Source organism: Simochromis diagramma, unplaced genomic scaffold (assembly GCF_900408965.1).
Source record: "Simochromis diagramma unplaced genomic scaffold, fSimDia1.1 OVJJ01000802.1, whole genome shotgun sequence".
In the NCBI taxonomy this organism is placed as follows: domain Eukaryota; kingdom Metazoa; phylum Chordata; class Actinopteri; order Cichliformes; family Cichlidae; genus Simochromis; species Simochromis diagramma.
This window is the reverse complement of record NW_024387492.1, coordinates 20630447-20649679: the sequence shown is the minus strand read 5'-3', so window position 1 is coordinate 20649679 and position 19233 is coordinate 20630447. Positions and strand designations below refer to the sequence as shown.

Sequence of the window (19233 nt, the reverse complement as noted above, 5' to 3'; positions counted from 1 at the left end):
CCACCATGTTCCATCTATCATGTGTCACGTATCATGTATCCACGTCATGTTTTGGTTTTTTTTATGTTTATCTTTAATTTCCCCAGTTTAGGTTATTGTTTAGCATCACCTCTGCCTTTTGTTTTGCAATGTCTTACCAGCCTTAATAAACGTCTCGCTTTCTGTTAAGTTTGAGTTTTGTTTTAGAGTGTCTGCGCTTGGGTTCACCTTCTTTTTCCACACAGTCAGCTTTGCAGCCTGACTGTGACAGGCAGGTCTCAAAGTTGTGGCTGAATGGCATATTTAAATGTACTTTAAAGTCAAATAGAGAAGCTAACAGGATAGGGCAAAAATCCAATCCAAATTTACATTTGTAGTCATGAAAGCACAAACCGGTCACAGGATGTTGGGAAGGGTTGTCAAAGAGTTCAAAGGAGAGAAATGAACGAAGATAAGATGTACTTATGGAACTGGGACAGGTAGAAGTGGTTGTTCTTAAAATAACATGAGAGTTAAAGACTGGAAACAAGACACCAAAAGTGACTGAAGTGAGAGATGCAAAACAGACTTTCTGCTTAGAATTTTTATTTATTTTAAAGATTGCATTATGTTCAAATCCATTAAAGATAACAGTGTGTGTGATTACATCATCATCAATCAAAACTCATTTGAGCGCAGACCAGATTCGACCACATACAAATTACTTTGTATCCAGGCTCAGGCTCATAAAACTAAGCTCAAAACTCTAAACTAACTTTCTGCAGCTGAAAAAGAAAGAAATGAAAAATGGCTTTGAAATCTATTACCCAAGATTACCCAAGTGCCTATTACCCAAGTGCCAACAGGAGTGTTTTGGAAATAATAGTGAGAGCATGTTTTTCAAATTCAGAAATGATCAGCAAATGCAGATGTAAAAGAAAAATATTTGTATGTGTATTTCTTTTTACAACAACCATGCTGTACAGGAGGCTTCTGCAGAAAGAGAAAACAACATGTCAAATGTGTTTCTATTTTTGTGGTCCAGAAAACCCCCAAAAGCTAACCCTACCTGCTGAAAACTGATGAAAAACAATGTACACCTCCAAAAAACACAGTACAAGGAGAAAGAGCTTTTTACCGCTGATGCAGGCAGGTATTTTAGAAAAGTCACTGTGGTTCTAAAAAGATCATATCAAGATTTCAAATTGTTGTCCTGTGACTAAGGCAAAAACAACGATTCTCTTTTTAAAAGCTTCTGCTCCTCGTGCAAATATAAAGCTTGTTGATGTGCTGATCAGTGAGATCTGATAGAAGCTGGAGGGTTGGTCAAGCTACTTCAGTAGACTGGACTTTTTCATTGTTCACCATCTTTACACACCTGTAAAATACAAAATCATAAACCCGTGCTTCTTCAGAGCTTCATGTCTGGTTTATCAACCCTTCTTGCTTATGTGTGAACATTCTCACCAGCTCTTGTCCAGATGTTGATGACCACAACAGCTGCTATAAGTGCTGCTAAACCCAGAGGCACTATGATGAGCCTGTACCAGCATGAGCCTGGAGACAGAGCATGAAAAGTATGAAAATAATATTTTAAATGTCATTTTCTGATTGGTTTTGTTTTTTAATGTAGATGAATACAGAGGAAAAAAAACATGTCATCTGAAATTAAAACATTTCATTCTAAAATATAGAAATATTGAAAAAAAAAAGCTGAATATTGTTGATTACCTTGTAATTTTGTTGAATCATCCATGATTTCCAGCTCTTTTGTTGTGTTTCCAGTCGTAGTTTCTGATTTTATTGTTGTTGCAGTATTTGATTTCTCACCTGAATAAAATTCAGTGGACCTTTCATTAGGAAACTAAGTTCAGTCAATTAAAGCTTCAGATCAATAAAATGAGCGGATATTTTAGGTAATTAGTCAGATTAATGCAAAGTTATTTTGAAAGGTTCTTCAGAATCTCTCCTGGTTTCTTACCTGATGACTGAGCGCTGAAGGTAAAAAGCTGCTCTTTTTCTTCTTCTGTTGTTACGCTACAGTTAAAGTCATAAGTTGATATATGAGTGTATGCATCATTCAGAAAAGTCACAGCAGCAGAGCAGGAAGACTCTGATGTTTTTAAATTTGAGTAATCTCTATCTAGAGCTTCACTGATATGGATCCACTTCACTTTGTGTTTGCACCGATCAAATGTCCACACAGAGCAGCTTAAAGTCACCTCAACAGCTTTCTTGTGTTCAGTCACTGGTGAAGATGAAATTCAAGAGAAATACCAAATAAATATAAGTTTCCTTTTTTCAAAATGTAACTTGTCAGCATGTTGTTCTAACAGGATGGTTTGAGCTCAAAATATAGTGTTGCAAATACTCACTGATGACAACAGACAGATAAACCACAGCATCTGGACCTTGCTGTTTCCCTGGATTGCCTCTAAACTGTCTGCAGGTGTAACGACCAACATCCTCAGCTGTGACCTTCTTTATAACCAGTGAGCATTCTGCTGTAACACTCAGTCTGTCTGATTTGGCTTTTTCTTTGATTTGTCCAAGATTAACCAGCTCTACTGATGGTGTGCCTCTTGAATCAGTGAAGAGCCAGACAGTAGTGTCACAGTTGTGATGATTGTTGATGAGATTTTCACAAGGCAAAGTGACATTATCTCCATCTCTGACAGTGAAGGAGAGCAAAAGATCTCCACTATTTACTCCTGAGAACATGACAGAATCAAAAATGTTAACACTACATTTTTCAAGAGTGCATCAAACTCAGTTTTCATTGTTCACAGAAACACCACAGCTTTGTGTGCTAAATAAAAATGATATTACTAAAATTAAAAAGAAGAGTTAGTTTTCAAATCCTAAGACGATGTACAGTGTACAAATCATCCTTACCTCCAAACTGAAGCATGAGTACAAAGAACAGAAACATTTCTATCCATCTAAATGTAACCATCATGTCTCTCAGTCTCTCCTTTCTTCTCAGGCTTCTAAAGCATAAGCGTGTCTTCTTCCTGTAGTTTTCGATCTATGACTTCCTCATTATGACTTTCAGCTTTCTTTCTCACATTTCTGCCATTATTCTTACACAACCAGACTGTCACAGCTTCCATGTTCCTCATTTATTAACAGCCAGTTGTTGTTAAAGTGACTCCTAAAATTCATCTCTTAGATAGTTAAGTAAGGTTTGGTTGTCCTGTCCACTTTACTTTATTTGCTTCTGCAATATGAGAAACTGAATCATAATGCTCAGAGTTTACGCACACCGCCAAACCAAAAGGGCTCGTATCAGACGCCACAGATACAATTGCAATGAGATGTATGAAGCGGCACACACTTTGAAAACCATGTTTTTTCTTTTCCTTGTGTGGTGCAATAACAGTTTTCCTGCTGCGTCGAGCAGAGGGAGTAGCAGGAAATGCATCTTGAGTGGGTGAAACCCCTCTCTCCCATTTGTCCAATCGAAAAGTTTACAGAGACGAACAAATTTGCAGGATCATAAATCCCAAAGAGATGATTTTCACAAAGCACAGGGATTTAGAGGAGTGTTAATCACAGGATGTTTTCCATTGTGATTCTATATTGTTGAATACTGAATAATTAACTAATTCAGCTTTGAAACACACACTCAAACAGTTCTGAGATATAGATGTTTAAATGACTGCAAGCAGAAACAGCTGATGTAACATGTGACTTTTATTATGTCTGAGGATGTTAGATCATTTCTTCCAATGCTTCACATTTTGTTATAATGAATATACAGCACCCCCTTCTGGATAATGGGATTGCTACAGTAATAAATTCTGAACTTTGTCAAACTGGAGACAATTTATGGATAAAACATAGTGCAACATTCTGTGTTAGAAATGTAAATGAGCAGTATAATATCCTTTTTGTTAAACATGGAGAACTTAAGCCTATTAGAAACATTTTTACACAATCTGATACAAATAACAGGTTGAAAAGGGCCTGAGCGCAACCATAACCAGTGTAACGTAAGAAAGCTTGTATGAGCTGTAGCTGTTTTGTCAACACGTGTCTCTCACTGGTTTGTTAACGGCAGCATAGAGGCTGCTGGGATCACTGGAGGGTGCAGCAGAAGTGATGTGACTTTTCATGGTGATGTAGGTCACTGTGTCATCATCTTCATCATCATCTTGACCTACAACCTGAAAGTGAATACACAAAAAACAAAATAATTAAGACCATAATAATGTAGGGTAAGGCAGATATGATAATAGTATTATAATCTTAATATTTATTCTTAACACTCAGATATCAACATTTACCTTGCTCTTTCATGGGAATTTTTATTGTTATTAACTGACATCACCTGAATAACCAACAGGACAGCTTACCTGAGCTTTACTGGTGGTGTTGTTAGTGTAGCTGATGGAGGAATAGGGAACAGCGTATTCAGATTCAGCCTGCACAGATACGACAACATAGAGACTGCTCAGTAATGCTTAGATTCAACATATGGGAGAACAAATACAAGTGGTGAGTAGGGATGGGTACCGGTGTCCGGTGCCATGATGGCACCGGTTCTGAAATAAACGGTAGTAACCAGACCGAAAAGCAGCGCACATTTCGGTGCTTTATTTCGGTGCTTTTTTTTCCTGAGCTGTGATACACGTCTAGCCAATCATTTTACGTTTCCGAGGATAGTAGGCGGGCCCAGGTACGTACATTCTTTTAGAGCAGAGCTACAGATTAAAAATGCCCAAGGCGAAGCGGTCAAAAGTCTGGCTGTACTTCACAGCAAAATATGCAAACTCAGCAGCCTGCAACAAGTGCTTTAAGCTGATACTGTGATACTGTCAAAGGAGGTAACACCTCAAATCCGATGAAATACCTGGCGACGCATAGCGGGCTTTTTTTTAAAAGGCCAGAAATGCGCTGTATTTGATAGCTTGCTGTGAGACCTCACACCGAGGGCATCTACTGCGGGTGGGTTGCCTGTTATCAGACCCGGAGTTAGCAACATCCCCAAAAACACGAAGAGTAGAGTCCTGGCCCCTAGCCCTGCCAGTGTAGCAGAAATGATGAGGATGATGACGGCAGCAGCAGCAGCCGTTCGTCTCTGCGTGAGTAGCTTAATGTTGTTCGTGTGTAATTTATGTTGAGTAGGCTAACCACGTTATTACATTAATGCATGTAAGGTGAACTAGCAAACACCATCGTAGCTACATGCGGCTGTCTTCTTGTTTGATGGCAGATGCTCCCTTCACCCTGGCCAAAAAGGCTAAAATGACCAAAGAAAAAGAGGGAAACGGCTAAACATGAGAGGTTTTTGGATAAAGTTTGTGTTTTTTTCCATTGTTTAAGCACTGCTTCCAGCCAAGAGTGATACCATATATGCCCCATAGCTGCAGAAAAGGCTAACATTGTTATCTTTTTACAAAAAACCAGCTGAACATGAGAGGTTTTTGGACCAATTTTGTGTTCTCCATTCTTTAAGCACCGGTTTGAGCACCGTTTGAGCACCGGCACCGTTTCAAAAGTACCGATTTGGCACCGGTATCGGATAAAACCTAAACGATACCCATCCCTAGTGGTGAGTAAGTATTTGAGCTCACAGAGTCCTGAATGGTTCCTGGAGCAGACAGAGTCACTGCAGGGTTTAAACTGAGTTCCTGAAACAAATAAAACAGACAAAGAAGCCTCATAAACACAGCAGACTATAATCACATCAGTAAGAAAGACTGATTACTCGTATATAGCATGAAAGTGTTATAACTCACAGCATTTTCATTCATCTGTGATTTGTGTCCTGAAAAAGAGAAAAATCAATTCAAGCTTTTAGAATAAAAGTCCATCCTGGTTTCTGCAGTCTCCCTGGTGATGAAAGCTCAGTCTTGTGAAAGCTCTCACCTTTAACTCTCTTCCATATGATGCCTATGAAAGCACTCATTATGAGTACTGTTAACCCCAGCGCTACAACAATAAACTTCCACACACCTGAAGAAAAAGAAAAACATTAAACACATTATGTCTGCAGGTTCTTGTCTTTTTAAAATCCTGATGTATAAAAATCAAATGTGTTTTAGGTTGTATAAAATTACTCGGTTAAGATCATTGTATTTGCTTAAAATGACCAACAAAGAAATATTGTTCTGGTTATAATGTTATTTCACTGACAAAAATGTTTTTTAAAAAATAAGCTTTTTTATAAACTGGAACAGAAAATGAACAGCAGCCTCATTAAGCTGACTTCCCCTTTCCTTCTTTCCATTAATACATCTCCACAGGATGTTTTCTTTTACAGCTTATTTTTGGGAACTTGCTGAAGTGAAGTAAGTGTATCGTGTATAAGAATCCAACGCTGACTGTTGGTAGGAGCGGGCTTCTGAAGTCTGTTAAATTGTGCTTCTTTTGCAGTGCTTTTCTACTTTACCTGACTTCAAAGCGCTTTATACAACTCGCCTTATTCACCCAATCATACAAGCACTTTTTCTATGATCATATCCCCCAAAAATATTCTTTGTTTGTTTATAACAGGATGAAGTTATTGTAAGGACTGAAATGTTTACGTATCCCTTCTCTGACCAGAAGATTGACTGAAGATAAACTCCTGCACGTTTCCACCATGTGTTACTTGGCACTTCAACATCTCAGAGTTCTTGGATGTGTAAATATGATCAGATGTTGCAAAGGTCACACTGCAGGCAGACTGTGACATCCTCAGGTCTTTGTTACCATAGAGCCACTTCACAGTGTATTTACATTCTTGATATGTGGACACAGAGCACTTCAATGTCACTGTGTCATCATCCTTATATTCAGTTACTGTTAAAAAAGAGAGAACAAGAATAACATTTACAGTAATCATCACTGTAGTTATAGTTATTGTAATGTTTCAGTTTGATGTTCTAATAATCTGAAAACATTATGATGAAATACTCACTGTTAACAACAGACAGCTCAGCTACAGAGTCTGAACCTTCTTTTTGTCCTGATTTGTTGAACCTTCTGCAGGTGTACTGACCAACATCCTCAGCTGTGAGCTTCTTTATAACCAGAGAACATTTTGCTGTAACACTCAGTCTGTCTGATTTATTTTTGGCCCCTTGGTGAATCTTCCCGTTTTCAAACAGTGTTACTACGGCTCTATTTGATTGACTTAAGAGCCAGGTAGTTCTGTCACATTTATCTTGATCATCTGTCACATTTTCACATGACAAAGTGACCTCACCTCCATTCCGGATAATAAACTCAGAGTAGTCAGCTGCTGCTGCTGTGAAGAAAAGAATAAAATCAATAATGTCAACAAACTAAGCTTTTGTAATCTCATTTATAAACGTTTAAATATTCTTACCTGACAATTGAAGCATTAGTATCACTGATGAAAACATTTGAATCCACCTGAATTCAGCCATTCTCCGTCTTTCTCCTTCCTGTTTCTCACATTAAAAATTAATCTCTGAAATAGTCCTTCTTGTAGAGATGCTGTGTCCACTTCCTGTGATTTATGCTAATATTATGCTGATAGAGAGGGCCAGGTGAAGAGGACAACTATCTGCTGTTGATGTCCAAGCTGTAACAGATAAGATGTTTTCTTTCTTGCTCTAACATGTGTTGGTTCCTCATTGCATTTCTGAAATAGTTTTTCCTCTGAGAAGAAAAAGGGAAGTCTTTTGGTAGGAATGTGAGTACATCAGCAGCAGAATTTTTAGCACTTAATGATGACCAAAAAAAGAAACACAGATCGTTTCCACACTCAGTGTCCTTTAGATATTTTAAAGCTGCAGGAGACCATCTGCATTCACTTTGGACTGTAATATATAAAAAGATCATTTGTGTGGATTCTCAGGACTGTTTGATTAAATGTAACTTAAAAGGTATATAGACAAGCTAATGGGACAAACCTTTCACTGGAACAGCTGGTACAACATGTGGCTTTTATTATATTACTTGCACTGCAGATTAAACATCTTCACTGCTACACCAGTCTGTTAAAATGTGGGCTATATGCTTTCAAATCATGGCTGGATAAACGTTCTCAAACACTCTTTAATGTTTTTGTTAATTTATATGCTTTTAAATATATAAAAATATTTTTTAATCAAGACAGTTACCATAACAGAGCAGGTAAACTAACTCTAGCCTCCAAACACGCTAAACGTCACTAATGTCTCACATATGAAAACTCGCTCTCTCTCTTTCTTTCGCTCGCCCGCTGTCCGTTGCAGGTGTCACCCCTAAAAACTTCCTCTTCTCCCTAAACAACCAAATGTCACATGTTGCCTTATCATTTTTTTTTTGATTGGCTGACATGGTAAACTGGTATATAGCTTGAAGTCCGCACTTTCGACCCAAGTTGAAATGGAGACTCTGACGTGCTGCATCTTGTAGCTGTGTCCTCTTAAATTGGTCATGTGATTTTGACGCGTCCCAGAGGGTTAAATTAGTTAAAATGAATTCACAGATGCAGAATTTGTTCTACAATTCATCATTTAAGTAGAATCCTGTATTTCAATGTGTGTGGCTCTTGTGGTCCTCCATACTTTACACCCATAATGGTAACAGGCAGTGGCGGGAACATAACTGCTAGCGACCATTTCAAATATCGTTAAAAAAAGTAAGTTACTTTGACCATTTTTAACGTAAGTTAAATACAAAAAATTCCCACTAAAACTCAAATTAAATGATGCCACAGTAAATAGCCCACAAAATGAAGATTTCCGTTGAACAGTAGTGCCTTTTATCCGTATGTTAAAAACCGGATAATTCTTTTAGGAAAAAACAACAACAAAACAACGTTAAATAAAGCTTACATTTCAAGCACTTACAGATTAATTCCTAAAGGCAAATTTAATATCGAAACAGCTGGTATTTCAGTGCTCTAATGGAAACTTGTCCATGTCACATAACATTGACATCCACTTCTTAACCCTCTTTATAAAAAGTACACACAATCTTTAAACCCTTGTTTAATATAATCACTCACCACTGTAGACGGTAGATTTTTCACTACATACAAGCTTAACTGAGAAGCTGAAGCGCAGTCGATGATCTTTTAGGGAGCGGGGTCAGATTGATGTACTGTTAACGTGGGGATGTGTCGTGAGGAGGTGCCGTTCACACGTCTGGAGTTTTTCTTTCTTTATCCTGAGTCAAGATTGTTCTACTTTAAGAGAGATGAGTGGATAACTGAATGGGAGACAGAAAGCCCGTCATCAGTTGCCTTTAAGGCTAGCTTCACATATAGCAACAGCAAATGGATGCTCTAATTCCCCTGCACAATGTTGCTGAAGTCAATAAAAATGGCAACAAGGCAAATTAATCACTGTGGGAAAAAAGAAAGACAAATTTATACCGTTATTGGAAAAAACTATGGAAAATAAAAACATTTAATGGCAGATTATTATTGCTTTTACTTACACTTATTATTTAATCTACTCATCTGTTTACTGAGATTATATTTTGGCCTTTATAATGGTTTGGATGTCAATACCAAACATTTAGAATCAGAAAAATAAAATGAAATCTTACAAGTTTTTTCTGCTAATTTTTATTTCCCAATGTATTCATTTTTGCCAGATAAACCTTGTTCCTTTCCTCCTTCTTTTATTAGGTACACTTCCTTTTTCTTCATGCTTGCTTCTTTCTTGACACACATGCAACACAGCCGAGCCTGAACTGTTATGCTCATACGAAACAGACAGGCAGCGCTTATGGTGACAATTCTAGAGTCTATTAGGGTCCTTTAACCAACAAAATCCCATATGAAGTGTGTGAAATGGTAGCTGACATTACTACTGTTTTCAAAATACAAATATAAAATATGACAAAAATGTGATTCATGAATGGATAAGTTGTCCTAATGTAGTTATCTTAAGCAAACATTGCTTATTTGCTTGAGGCAATGAATTTGCATATATATATATATAATATCTATGTATACATATATACCAATTTTTATTTAAAATAAACAAAATATAACAATAAATGTCATGAACTAGCTGTGTGCTGGTAAGAGAAGACCCAAATGCAGACTCACAGAGGCAAAGAGCAAACTCAAAAAAACACAGCTTTATTTGCTGGCTGGGAGAAACAATACAAAACTACACTGGAAAAATAAACTAAGCACACAGAGAGGTGCACACAGGTAAACACACACCGTACAACACAACACAGAACAAGGAAAACACAGGGCTTAAATACACTGAGGGATAACGAGGGAATGAGACACAGGAGCAAGGTGCAGGTGGGAGTAATCAAACATGAAAAGACCAAAGCAAAACCACAAACACTGACATGAGACAAGGGAACGTCAAAGTAACAGGAAATATAACACAAAGACGCTGACTTGACACTGAACAAACTGAACACGGAGCAGAGAGACAGGAGTGACAAAAGACAACTCACTGGGGAGGCAGAAGGAACATGGAGACAAGGGTAACTAGACACGGGACACGGGGAAGGCAAAGTAACAGGAAACCTATACATGAAATACAATAAACAAAGAACATAACTAAAACCAACAAAAACACTGGGTCAGAGACCCAGTACCGTGACAATAAAACTCACGTGCTGGAGCCTTTATTGGCTGCTTGGGATTTTACATAATGGAAAAACACTTTTTAATATCATAAAATCGTCAGGCCTAAACTGCAGATATACAAACACATATATGTACACTGATAAAGCAATAAACAATCTATGAAAAAATATAGTGCAACATTCTGGGTTAGAAATTAAAAATTAAAATACAGATTATATTATCACTGTTGTTAAATCCTGGGAACTTTAGCAAAACAGAAACCCTCTTTCATTACACAAGAATGGAAAGAAAGAAAGAAGTTATCAAAGAAAAAGAGATTCTGTGTTTTTTCCTGTTTTTTAGTCTTTTGGTTTGTTGATGCTAGCATAGAGGTTGCTGGGAGCAGGTCCAGGAGAAGAGACTGAACATATAATGTAGGTCAAAGCTTCACCTTCTTCATCGTCTTTATGGGGAACCTGAAAAAGAATACACAGCTTTTTTCTTTTTTTCCTTTTTGTTTCCTAACCTGCCCTGTCTGGGAGCTTTAACAAACTTTTTTGTTACAAACACATTTACTTTACCAAGAAGAATTCTACTCTCTACGGCTCCTCTTGTGAGCCAATTTCTTTTTATTTTAATATTTTTTGTTTTTACATATGAACAGATGAGGACAAAATTACTAGCCTCTCAATGAAATGTAAATTTTTTGTCAAAATTTCCCAAGGGTTTTTCTTTAAATCAAACATAAATAATTTCCTCTTGCACACCATAACATAACTATTTCAGAAAAACACAAAAATGTCCATGTTCAATATTTTCACTTCACTGAAAAGCTTTGAGCCAGAGGCCGGCCGTCTAGGAATGTAACCACAGCAGACCCCACTACATGAACATGCTTTGCATTATCTTTATTCATTGGTTGCTGTACAAACCCTTAGCTGCAGCTTCTTTGCGCACAGCCTGACACACCAACAACCATGACAGGAGTTAGCCCACACTTTAAATTGGCGAGGTGTGTTGCCACTCAGGTGCATCCACCACCCCTGCAGCGGCACTGCAGACCACGCCCTGCCACAAGGTTCTTACTCCTTACTATATATGGATGCTTGGCCAGGGTTCCTCTGCTTAAAGAGTGAGAACGTGTTGCAACAGAGGATACCCCAGGAGACAGGTCAATAACTACGCCAGATCTTCCAGCCATGTGCCCTAAAACCAATGGGTAAGCAGTAACTACCAACAGGGATCAGTAGGAGGAGAAACCCCGCAACCTTAACAATCAAATTACCTGAAGACCTGCACAGCTGTAGGTGGTCTCGGTGTAGCTGAGGGAGGCGTAGAGAACAACATCTTGAAGATCAGCCTGCACAGTGAAGACAACATAATGACTGCTCAGTAATGTACAAAATGCAGATTCAACATATAAGTGAACAAATACATGTTTGATCTCACAGATTCCTGAATGGTTCCTGGAGCAGACGAAGTTACTGCAGAGTTTAAATTCTGTTCCTGAAACAAACAGGCAAATATGTGTATATATATATGGCATAGATATGGATATTCATTGATCCTTATGTGAGCTTTTATCAGGTTTGCCATGAATTAGTGTTTTGATCCTGATGAGTGCCACCTCTTCATGAGGAGAACTGTGAGCTCTAAAATTTCTGTATAATCCGACATGTTTGTGTTATTGGGAAAGGTTGTTTTATTGCAGACATTCCAGCTTAATTTTCTATTTATTATCTGTCTTGTCCTAATGTGTCGTGCTGTTTTGTTGTTCTCGTGGCACAAATGAAGGAAAAAATCTAAAATTATCTGTTTCATTCTGATTAATAAACTCACCATGTTTTCATCCATCTGTGCTTTTTTCCCTAAAAAATAGAAAATAAGGAGTCAACTTTAACTTCCACAAACAGAATCCAGGTTTATCAACCTTTCTGTTTATATGTGAATAAATCCCACCAGCTCTTATCCAGATGCTGACGACAACAACAGCTGCTATAAGTGCTACTAAACCCAGGGCCACAATGGCAAGCCTGTACCAGGACCAGTCTGGGAAGAGAGTGAAAACATGAAAAGTATATTTTAAATGTATGTTTAAGTACATGATCTGAAATATCAGAGCATGCCTTTAATATTTACTGAAGTCTGTAGAAAGAGAGAGATATTGTTGCCATTACCTGGTAATTTTCTCAAACCATTCGTGATTTCCAGCTGTTTTGTTGTCAGACCTCCTTTAATGCCAGATTCAGTCATTATTTCCAATTTAATTGTTGCTGCTGCATATATTTCTTCACCAAAAACAAAAGAATAAAATTGAAAGGATCTTTCATTCTGTATGTTCTATAACAGTTAAATGATTTGTTTATGTATCTTCATCTGAACAAAGAAACAAAACTCTGGCAACTACTCATTAGGAAGCTGTAAGAGTTTGCTTTGTATATGTAATATTGTAAATTAAAACCCATAAATGAAGTCATTACTAACACCAGTCTGAATGACTTTTGATTAAACTTTGCTCATTCACTAACAACAACTAACATTTTCTCCTAAAATTCAGAAAGAAAAAGACTTTGCTGAAAAATTGATACAGAATATTGTTGACATTACCTGGTAAGTTTGTTGAACCATCCATTTCCAGCACTTTTATTGTAGTCATTGTGTCTAATTTAACTGTTGTTGCTGTATTTGTTTCTTCACCTGAACAAAAAACAAAATTCAGTGGCCCTTTCATTAGAAAACTTTCTGTATATTCAGTCGATTAAATCTTCAGATTAATAAAACAAGATAATATCTTAGGTATTTAGACAAAATAATGTGAATTCATTTAATAAGCTCTTCAGAACCTCTCCTGGTTTCTTACCTGATGAATGATGGCTGAAGGTAAAAAGCTGCTCTTTGTTATTTTCTGTTCTTTTTAAGCTACACTTAAAGTCAGAACTTGATATGTGGCCATATGTAAGGTTCAGAAATGTCACAGTAGCAGAGCAGGAAGACTGTGATGTTTTTAAATTTGAGTAATCTCTATCCAGATCTCTTCTGTTATGGATCCACTTCACTTTGTGTCTACACCGATCAAATGTCCACACAGAGCAGCTTAAAGTCACCTCATCAGCGTTCTTCTTTTCGGTCACTGGTGAAGAAGAATTGCAAGAGAAAAACGAAGCAAGAACACATATTTATTTTCATATATAATGAAAATATGCTGTTCCAATGACACCACTTGAACTAAAATATATTGTGGGGTAAATACTTACTGACAACAACAGACAGATAAACCACAGCATCTGGACCTTGCTGTCTCCCTGGATTACCTCTAAACTGTCTGCAGGTGTAACGACCAACATCCTCAGCTGTGACCTTCTTTATAACCAGTGAGCATTCTGCTGTAACACTCAGTCTGTCTGATTTGGCTTCTTCTTTGATTTTTCCAAGATTAACCAGCTCTACTGCTGGTGTGCCTCTTGAATCTCTGAAGATCCAGGTGATAGTGTGACAGTTGTGATGAATGTTGATCCGATTTTTACAAGGCAAAGTGACTTTATCTCCATCTCTGACAGTGAAGGAGAGCGAAAGATCTTCACTAAGTGCTCCTGAGAACATGAAAGAGAAACAAAAATATTACCATTACTTGTGCAAATGCAGATAATTTACATTCTTGTGCACAGAAAAAATGTGTGCACCAAACTCAGTTTTGCTCTAACAAAAGCACAGCTGTCTACATAAAGATTTCAGAATAAAGTAAATCCGAAAAGAAGTTGGAAAAAAAATGTTACATGTTAAATGTATCTTTACCTTTAAACAGAAGCACAACCCCCCCCAAACATTTTAATACTTGTAGGTACATGTAGATCTTCCTTTCCTACAGTTGCATTATGCATAATGCACTGTGAGCCTGGTTTGAAGTAGAAATGCTGAGTAGGGAAAACAGTGTCCCATGGGTCACAGTGACCAAAAATATATTATATCAAATGGTAAATGGGCTAGTTCTTATATAGCGTTTTTCTACTCTGAGTTCTCAAAGCACTTTATATGCTTTTTGTGGTTTAATACATGAAATAGAAATTTTTTAGGGTGGTTTAGCTAAACAGTTCTCATATTTTGCATAAATCGCATCAATTTGTGCAATTACTGTTGATTTAAAAAGTAAAGAAATATAAATAATGAGACTGGACTAAAATAAAGTCTTTACTCTGATATGCAGTGTCTTTGTTTATTTTCAGATCTGAAAATGTATTTTTAAAATTTGTTGTTGATATTAAGTAAAAATGATGTTTTAGAGTATTTGTAAAGGTTACCTTACCTGAATAAAGAAGCAACAAAAACAGAGAAATGTTGAATAATTTGTGATCAATCATCGCCTTTTGTTCTGGTTTTCCTTCTCATCTTGTCATAACTGCAACTTGCGAACTCTGTTGTACTTGTCAAAGACAAATGTCTATCTTCTTTACTTCCTGTCTCCTCTTCATTCACGCTGTGGTTATTTTTAATGTTGGTAGGTCATATGTATTCCCTTAGTTTTTACAAACGTGTAGATATGAAAGAAAAAATGAACATACATCCTTCTTTAACCAAACTGAGACAGCAGTCTTACTTACTTTAATGGAGGTAAATTAGAGTAAATCTACAGGATATAAAAATATGTGCTGTAGAGGTTTATCTCCACTGAAGCCACAGCACACTTCCTGTCCACTGCCATATATAGAAATATGTACTTGTACCAGCAATGACATTACATTGTGCAGTGTGACATTCTGTCTTGTGCAAACTCATATTGCATATTGCTTCAGTGTTTATTAAACAACAGAATCCATGCTGATGACAGTGATCAAGACTGTGTTCTCAATGATTTACCTTGTTTGCTGGTGCTGATGTAAAGACCAGTGGTAACCGTAGCATCAAATGTGTAAACCTGAGATTGTGTTGTAACAATGTTACATTGTACATGAAAGCTGTATTGGATCTGATTGCCTAATTCAGTAGTGTTCAGCATGGTGATGGCTTGCTTGGGGATAAAATCTGTTGCTTAGTCTGTTAGTTTCAGGTAGACATTCAAACAGTACATGAGCAGGGTGAGCTGGGTCTTGAAGGGTTCGATTAATGCTCTTGAGACAATGGGAGCTGTGCAATTTTTCAAGTGAGGGGAGAGGACAGCTGACTATCTGCTAGGCCAGCGGTCCCCAACCTCTTTTGTGACACGGACCGGTTTATGTCCGACAATATTTTCACGGACTGGCCTTTAAGGTGTCGAGGATAAACACAACAAAATAAAACCAGTACTGGTACCAAAAAAAAGAAGATATATTCATAACACACGGGGAAGGACCCAGGGTAACCCAGTTAACAATAAAAATGATGAAAAAAAAAAAAGATAAAACTGATAAAAACCATGAAAACCATAAACTTCACACCTGAGTCTCAACTCTCGCGGCTAGGTACCAAATGACTCACGGACCGGCCCCCGGCAGCTATAAGAGGACACCAACAGTTTCTCAGGGATGTTATTCTGTCTGAGAACCCTCAGAAAGTAGTTTGTTTCTTTCTTTCTTTCTTTCTTTCTTCACAACCTCAGTAGTGTGTGTTTGGCAAGTCTGGTCCTTCCTGCTGTTGACTCCCAAGAAGCAGAAGTCTGAGACTCTTGCCATACAGACCCTGTTGATGGTGACTGGCAGGATGTCATCTGCCTTCTTCCTGAAGTCCACAACAAGTTCCTTGGTCTTTACGGTGTTCAGGAGCAAGTTGTTGTCCACGCTGTCAGCCACTGGGCCATAGGCAGATGCATCCCCCCCCAGAAATTAGTCTTCAGGCTATGATCATTCTTACGGTCAGTAAGACTAAAATAGTGCTTCTACTAAGAAAAATCCAACATTTCACTTCATTAGTCACTTCCTCATTTTATGTTCCACTTCTATTTTTATTTAAAAGGGAGTTGTTCCATCTTTGCTGGATTGCTCTGCTCGTTTCTCTGCTGGAGAGCAGTGGGCTGGTTTGTGTTCTTAGAAGAGAATCTGTGTGGACTTGTGGAAAACACTAACTTGTAGAAACCAAGAACTTCTCTAGTGTTGATCTTCTATTTGAACTCTAATTTAATGTAAATAAATGGCCTGAACTTCTATGATCGAGTCCTGCATTTGAGTGTTGCCTGTTTAGTGATCCCTGAAACTTTTCTTTCTGAAAGCATCCTGATGAGACTATTCAACACTGTTTATTTCTTTATTTGCACATTACATTATGTGTGTACACTAATATTCAAAGCCCAATAAGCTCATCAACAAATACGAGATGCAAAGGAACAGATGTAAAGCATAAAACAGATACATTTATTACTGATATAGTTGATATAAAGACAAACTAGCATGAGTTATAGCCAGTGTTACCAGTCCCATTCTGAAGAAATCACGATGTCAATGAAAGCTCCACAGAGGCAAAAAATAAATTGCTGAAGAGGAGGTCTAAAAGGTCATCCCTTTCAGACCTCAACATTGGAGTCAACTAAAATTGTCCATAACAAGAACACATAGGTTTTAACAACTGAACAAAAAATAATTTGCACAGAGGTGTTCTAACTAAGAGATAAAATGAACCTTAACATGGTTGTCCAACTATTAAACAAGAGTTGATGTTGACATTGATGTTTTTGGTCAGTGGGTCTGACAGAAGCAGCACGGTCAGTCAAACTCCATCAGAAGAGCAGACATTTTCACAGTTTACTGCTCCATCGTTTTCATTATTACACACCTTTAAAAAACAAAATGGCATTCTCACACATCAATACCATCTGACAAGTCTACATTTTGTGATCTTTGGGCATCCATTACTCTGCTTTTAGTGATTATTACCCAACAAAATGAGATTATAAAGGTATATTTGTCATTACAGTTTATTCATTTTGTAGACAACCTTGCCCAAGTCACTTTAGAAAATAAGTGCATTAAAGGTCAAGTTAGCATGCACTTGGTCCACAAAGAAAGAATGTAATAAATATTTAATAAGTCTACTTTAAAAACTCACAGTGTTTGTATCCATTTTTGCTGGTTTCCCTGACAAAGACAAGACAAGACAAGGACTCAACTTTTGCTTCCACAAACAAAATTCAAGTTAATCCATCCTGCTTGGTAATATTCTGACACTTACCTCTTTTGTATATGATGATGATGACCACAACAGCTATTAGGAGTGCTAAACCCAGAGGTGTGGACTCGAGTCACATGACTTGGACTCGAGTCAGACTCGAGTCATTAATTTTATGACTTTAGACTTGACTTGAAAAAATGTTCTAAGACTTGTGACTTGACTTGGACTTTTACACCAATGACTTGGGACTTGAATTGGACTTGAACCGGTTTACTTGAAAAGACTTGATATTTTACCCCAAATATAAAATTTAACATGCATATTATATAGAGATTGAAAATGTGACGTCATTCACGGGTAGAACCGCAAAGGATTCTGGGAACTCGTGGCAAGAGGTACTAGCGCACGCAGGCTTTCAATTAAAATCAGTTACACAGCGATAAAAAGAAACACAAAAATGTCAAGAAGCTGTTGTATTATTAACTGCAATAGCCGGTCGCATGACAGCCACGGGAAGCCGACGGGTAAAAAGATCGGTTGTTATCGGATTACGTCGTTGAAGAGAAATTGTTCGAGCCATGTTTCCGAAGTAACAAAGAGGCGATGGATGGCCTGGATTGCAGCCATTCAAAGATCAAATATAACGTCCCAGAACACTCCAGCTCACAGGTTAGTCTGCTCCAAGCATTTCCACAAAGGTCAGTCTGCTGTAGTAGTTAATGCGTCATTTTCATAACATAATTGGTGATCTAGGTTACAAGCAAGTCTGACGCTGAACAGAAATTGTCGCGCTATGCTCCTTTGTTTATTGTGCATAAATAGTGAATTGTCCTGACACAATATTGCGTTTCGCTTCTGTTATTATGGTACATTGACAAAAACATATACTTTTATTCACAGGGTAAAACAGTTGTTTTGTATCACTAATTGTCCAGTGCGATTACAGCATACAATATTATTGTCACTGCTACATTTCTGTAACGCGTACCAGAAATTATTTCCACTGCTAATTAATTACCCTTGAGCTCAAAGGTCCTATTAATAAACGGTTAACGAATGTGTATTTATGATGACGATTTGTGAGACTGGTAAACTTATGATACGTAAGATGGTCTTTACTTTCTACACGGTGCATTTCAAGGTCCTGCACCCATCCGTCGGTAAACTGTACCTGGGCTTGTTGCAGTGACCGGAAGTTACTAAACTTCACGAGTGTATGCACTCACTCCAAGAAGCGTATAATTATAAATATGCATATAAATATGCTATGATGAGATAGCTGACTTCATCTAACTAGCAAATGTTTTCCAGGCTACGTTGGTGATGCAGTTTTTTTTAATGTGTATGATATTTTTGTCATGCGATTTTAAAGCCGGTCCTACAACCGCATCCAAGAATAACATGCAGCTTATCTCAGAAATGTCGGTGAAAATTATTCTTGGAGCTAGGTTTAATTGAGCTGCATTTTAAAGAGGTGCAATTTCACAATTTGTGTATATTTTCTAAGTTCACTATTTTGTCATGTGTTGAGAAAAACACAGATTTAAAAATTACATGGTCTAATATTTACATTTAGCATATAACTGCAACATGCTTTTTTCGGTTTTTTTTAAAGACTCGAAAGGACTTGAAATTCAAAATTTCAGACTTGTGACTTTACTCGGACTTTTACACCAGTGACTTGAGACTCGACTCTGACTTGCCTGACATTACTTGAG

The 19233-nt window shown here is 37.5% G+C and overlaps 3 protein-coding genes across 5 annotated transcripts; all 3 read right to left on the bottom strand.

Moving 5' to 3' along the window:
* Positions 1-547: 547 nt before the first annotated feature.
* LOC120725164 lies at positions 548-3487 on the bottom strand. Of its 3 annotated transcripts, none has more exons than XM_040017893.1 (6): positions 2854-3487; positions 2370-2669; positions 1940-2206; positions 1690-1788; positions 1426-1515; positions 548-1336 (listed from the first exon to the last, which is right to left on the bottom strand). In XM_040017893.1, exons 1-6 carry the CDS (start codon positions 2915-2917, stop codon positions 1329-1331), a joined length of 828 nt encoding a protein of 275 aa, XP_039873827.1. In that variant the 5' UTR covers positions 2918-3487; the 3' UTR covers positions 548-1328. The 3 variants fall into 3 exon arrangements, with proteins under 3 accessions (XP_039873827.1, XP_039873826.1, XP_039873828.1); XM_040017892.1 differs by having other exon boundaries at positions 2334-2669; positions 2854-3484; XM_040017894.1 differs by lacking the exon at positions 1690-1788 and having other exon boundaries at positions 2334-2669; positions 2854-3486.
* A 149-nt stretch (positions 3488-3636) lies between these two features.
* On the bottom strand, positions 3637-8358 carry LOC120725159. Its single transcript, XM_040017885.1, has 8 exons — positions 7277-8358; positions 6866-7195; positions 6508-6747; positions 5833-5919; positions 5703-5731; positions 5538-5594; positions 4317-4385; positions 3637-4127 (listed from the first exon to the last, which is right to left on the bottom strand). The coding sequence occupies exons 1-8, from the start codon at positions 7335-7337 to the stop codon at positions 3987-3989; spliced, it is 1014 nt and encodes a 337-aa protein (XP_039873819.1). The 5' UTR covers positions 7338-8358; the 3' UTR covers positions 3637-3986.
* A 1488-nt stretch (positions 8359-9846) lies between these two features.
* On the bottom strand, positions 9847-15841 carry LOC120725157. Its single transcript, XM_040017883.1, has 10 exons — positions 14745-15841; positions 13699-14034; positions 13305-13574; positions 13052-13141; positions 12622-12732; positions 12404-12493; positions 12284-12312; positions 11894-11950; positions 11730-11804; positions 9847-10920 (listed from the first exon to the last, which is right to left on the bottom strand). Exons 1-10 carry the CDS (start codon positions 14797-14799, stop codon positions 10804-10806), a joined length of 1230 nt encoding a protein of 409 aa, XP_039873817.1. The 5' UTR covers positions 14800-15841; the 3' UTR covers positions 9847-10803.
* Between the last annotated feature and the right edge of the window lie 3392 nt (positions 15842-19233).

What these genes read in the sequence shown, in the direction of transcription:
- LOC120725164 (XM_040017892.1), bottom strand. Translation starts at nt 2,917, where the DNA reads ATGATGGTTACATTTAGATGGATAGAAATGTTTCTGTTCTTTGTACTC. An exon ending in TTATCTGTCTGTTGTCATCA is followed by an intron (nt 2,207 to 2,333) that starts GTGAGTATTTGC and finishes CATCTTCACCAG; the next exon opens with TGACTGAACACAAGAAAGCT. An exon ending in TGATTCAACAAAATTACAAG is followed by an intron (nt 1,516 to 1,689) that starts GTAATCAACAAT and finishes CTCTGTCTCCAG; the next exon opens with GCTCATGCTGGTACAGGCTC.
- LOC120725159 (XM_040017885.1), bottom strand. Translation starts at nt 7,337, where the DNA reads ATGGCTGAATTCAGGTGGATTCAAATGTTTTCATCAGTGATACTAATG. An exon ending in ACTAATGCTTCAATTGTCAG is followed by an intron (nt 7,196 to 7,276) that starts GTAAGAATATTT and finishes TTTTCTTCACAG; the next exon opens with CAGCAGCAGCTGACTACTCT. An exon ending in ACACCACCAGTAAAGCTCAG is followed by an intron (nt 4,128 to 4,316) that starts GTAAGCTGTCCT and finishes ATTCACTTTCAG; the next exon opens with GTTGTAGGTCAAGATGATGA.
- LOC120725157 (XM_040017883.1), bottom strand. Translation starts at nt 14,799, where the DNA reads ATGATTGATCACAAATTATTCAACATTTCTCTGTTTTTGTTGCTTCTT. An exon ending in CACAGATGGATGAAAACATG is followed by an intron (nt 11,951 to 12,283) that starts GTGAGTTTATTA and finishes TGTTTGTTTCAG; the next exon opens with GAACAGAATTTAAACTCTGC. An exon ending in ACAGCTGTGCAGGTCTTCAG is followed by an intron (nt 10,921 to 11,729) that starts GTAATTTGATTG and finishes ATTCTTTTTCAG; the next exon opens with GTTCCCCATAAAGACGATGA.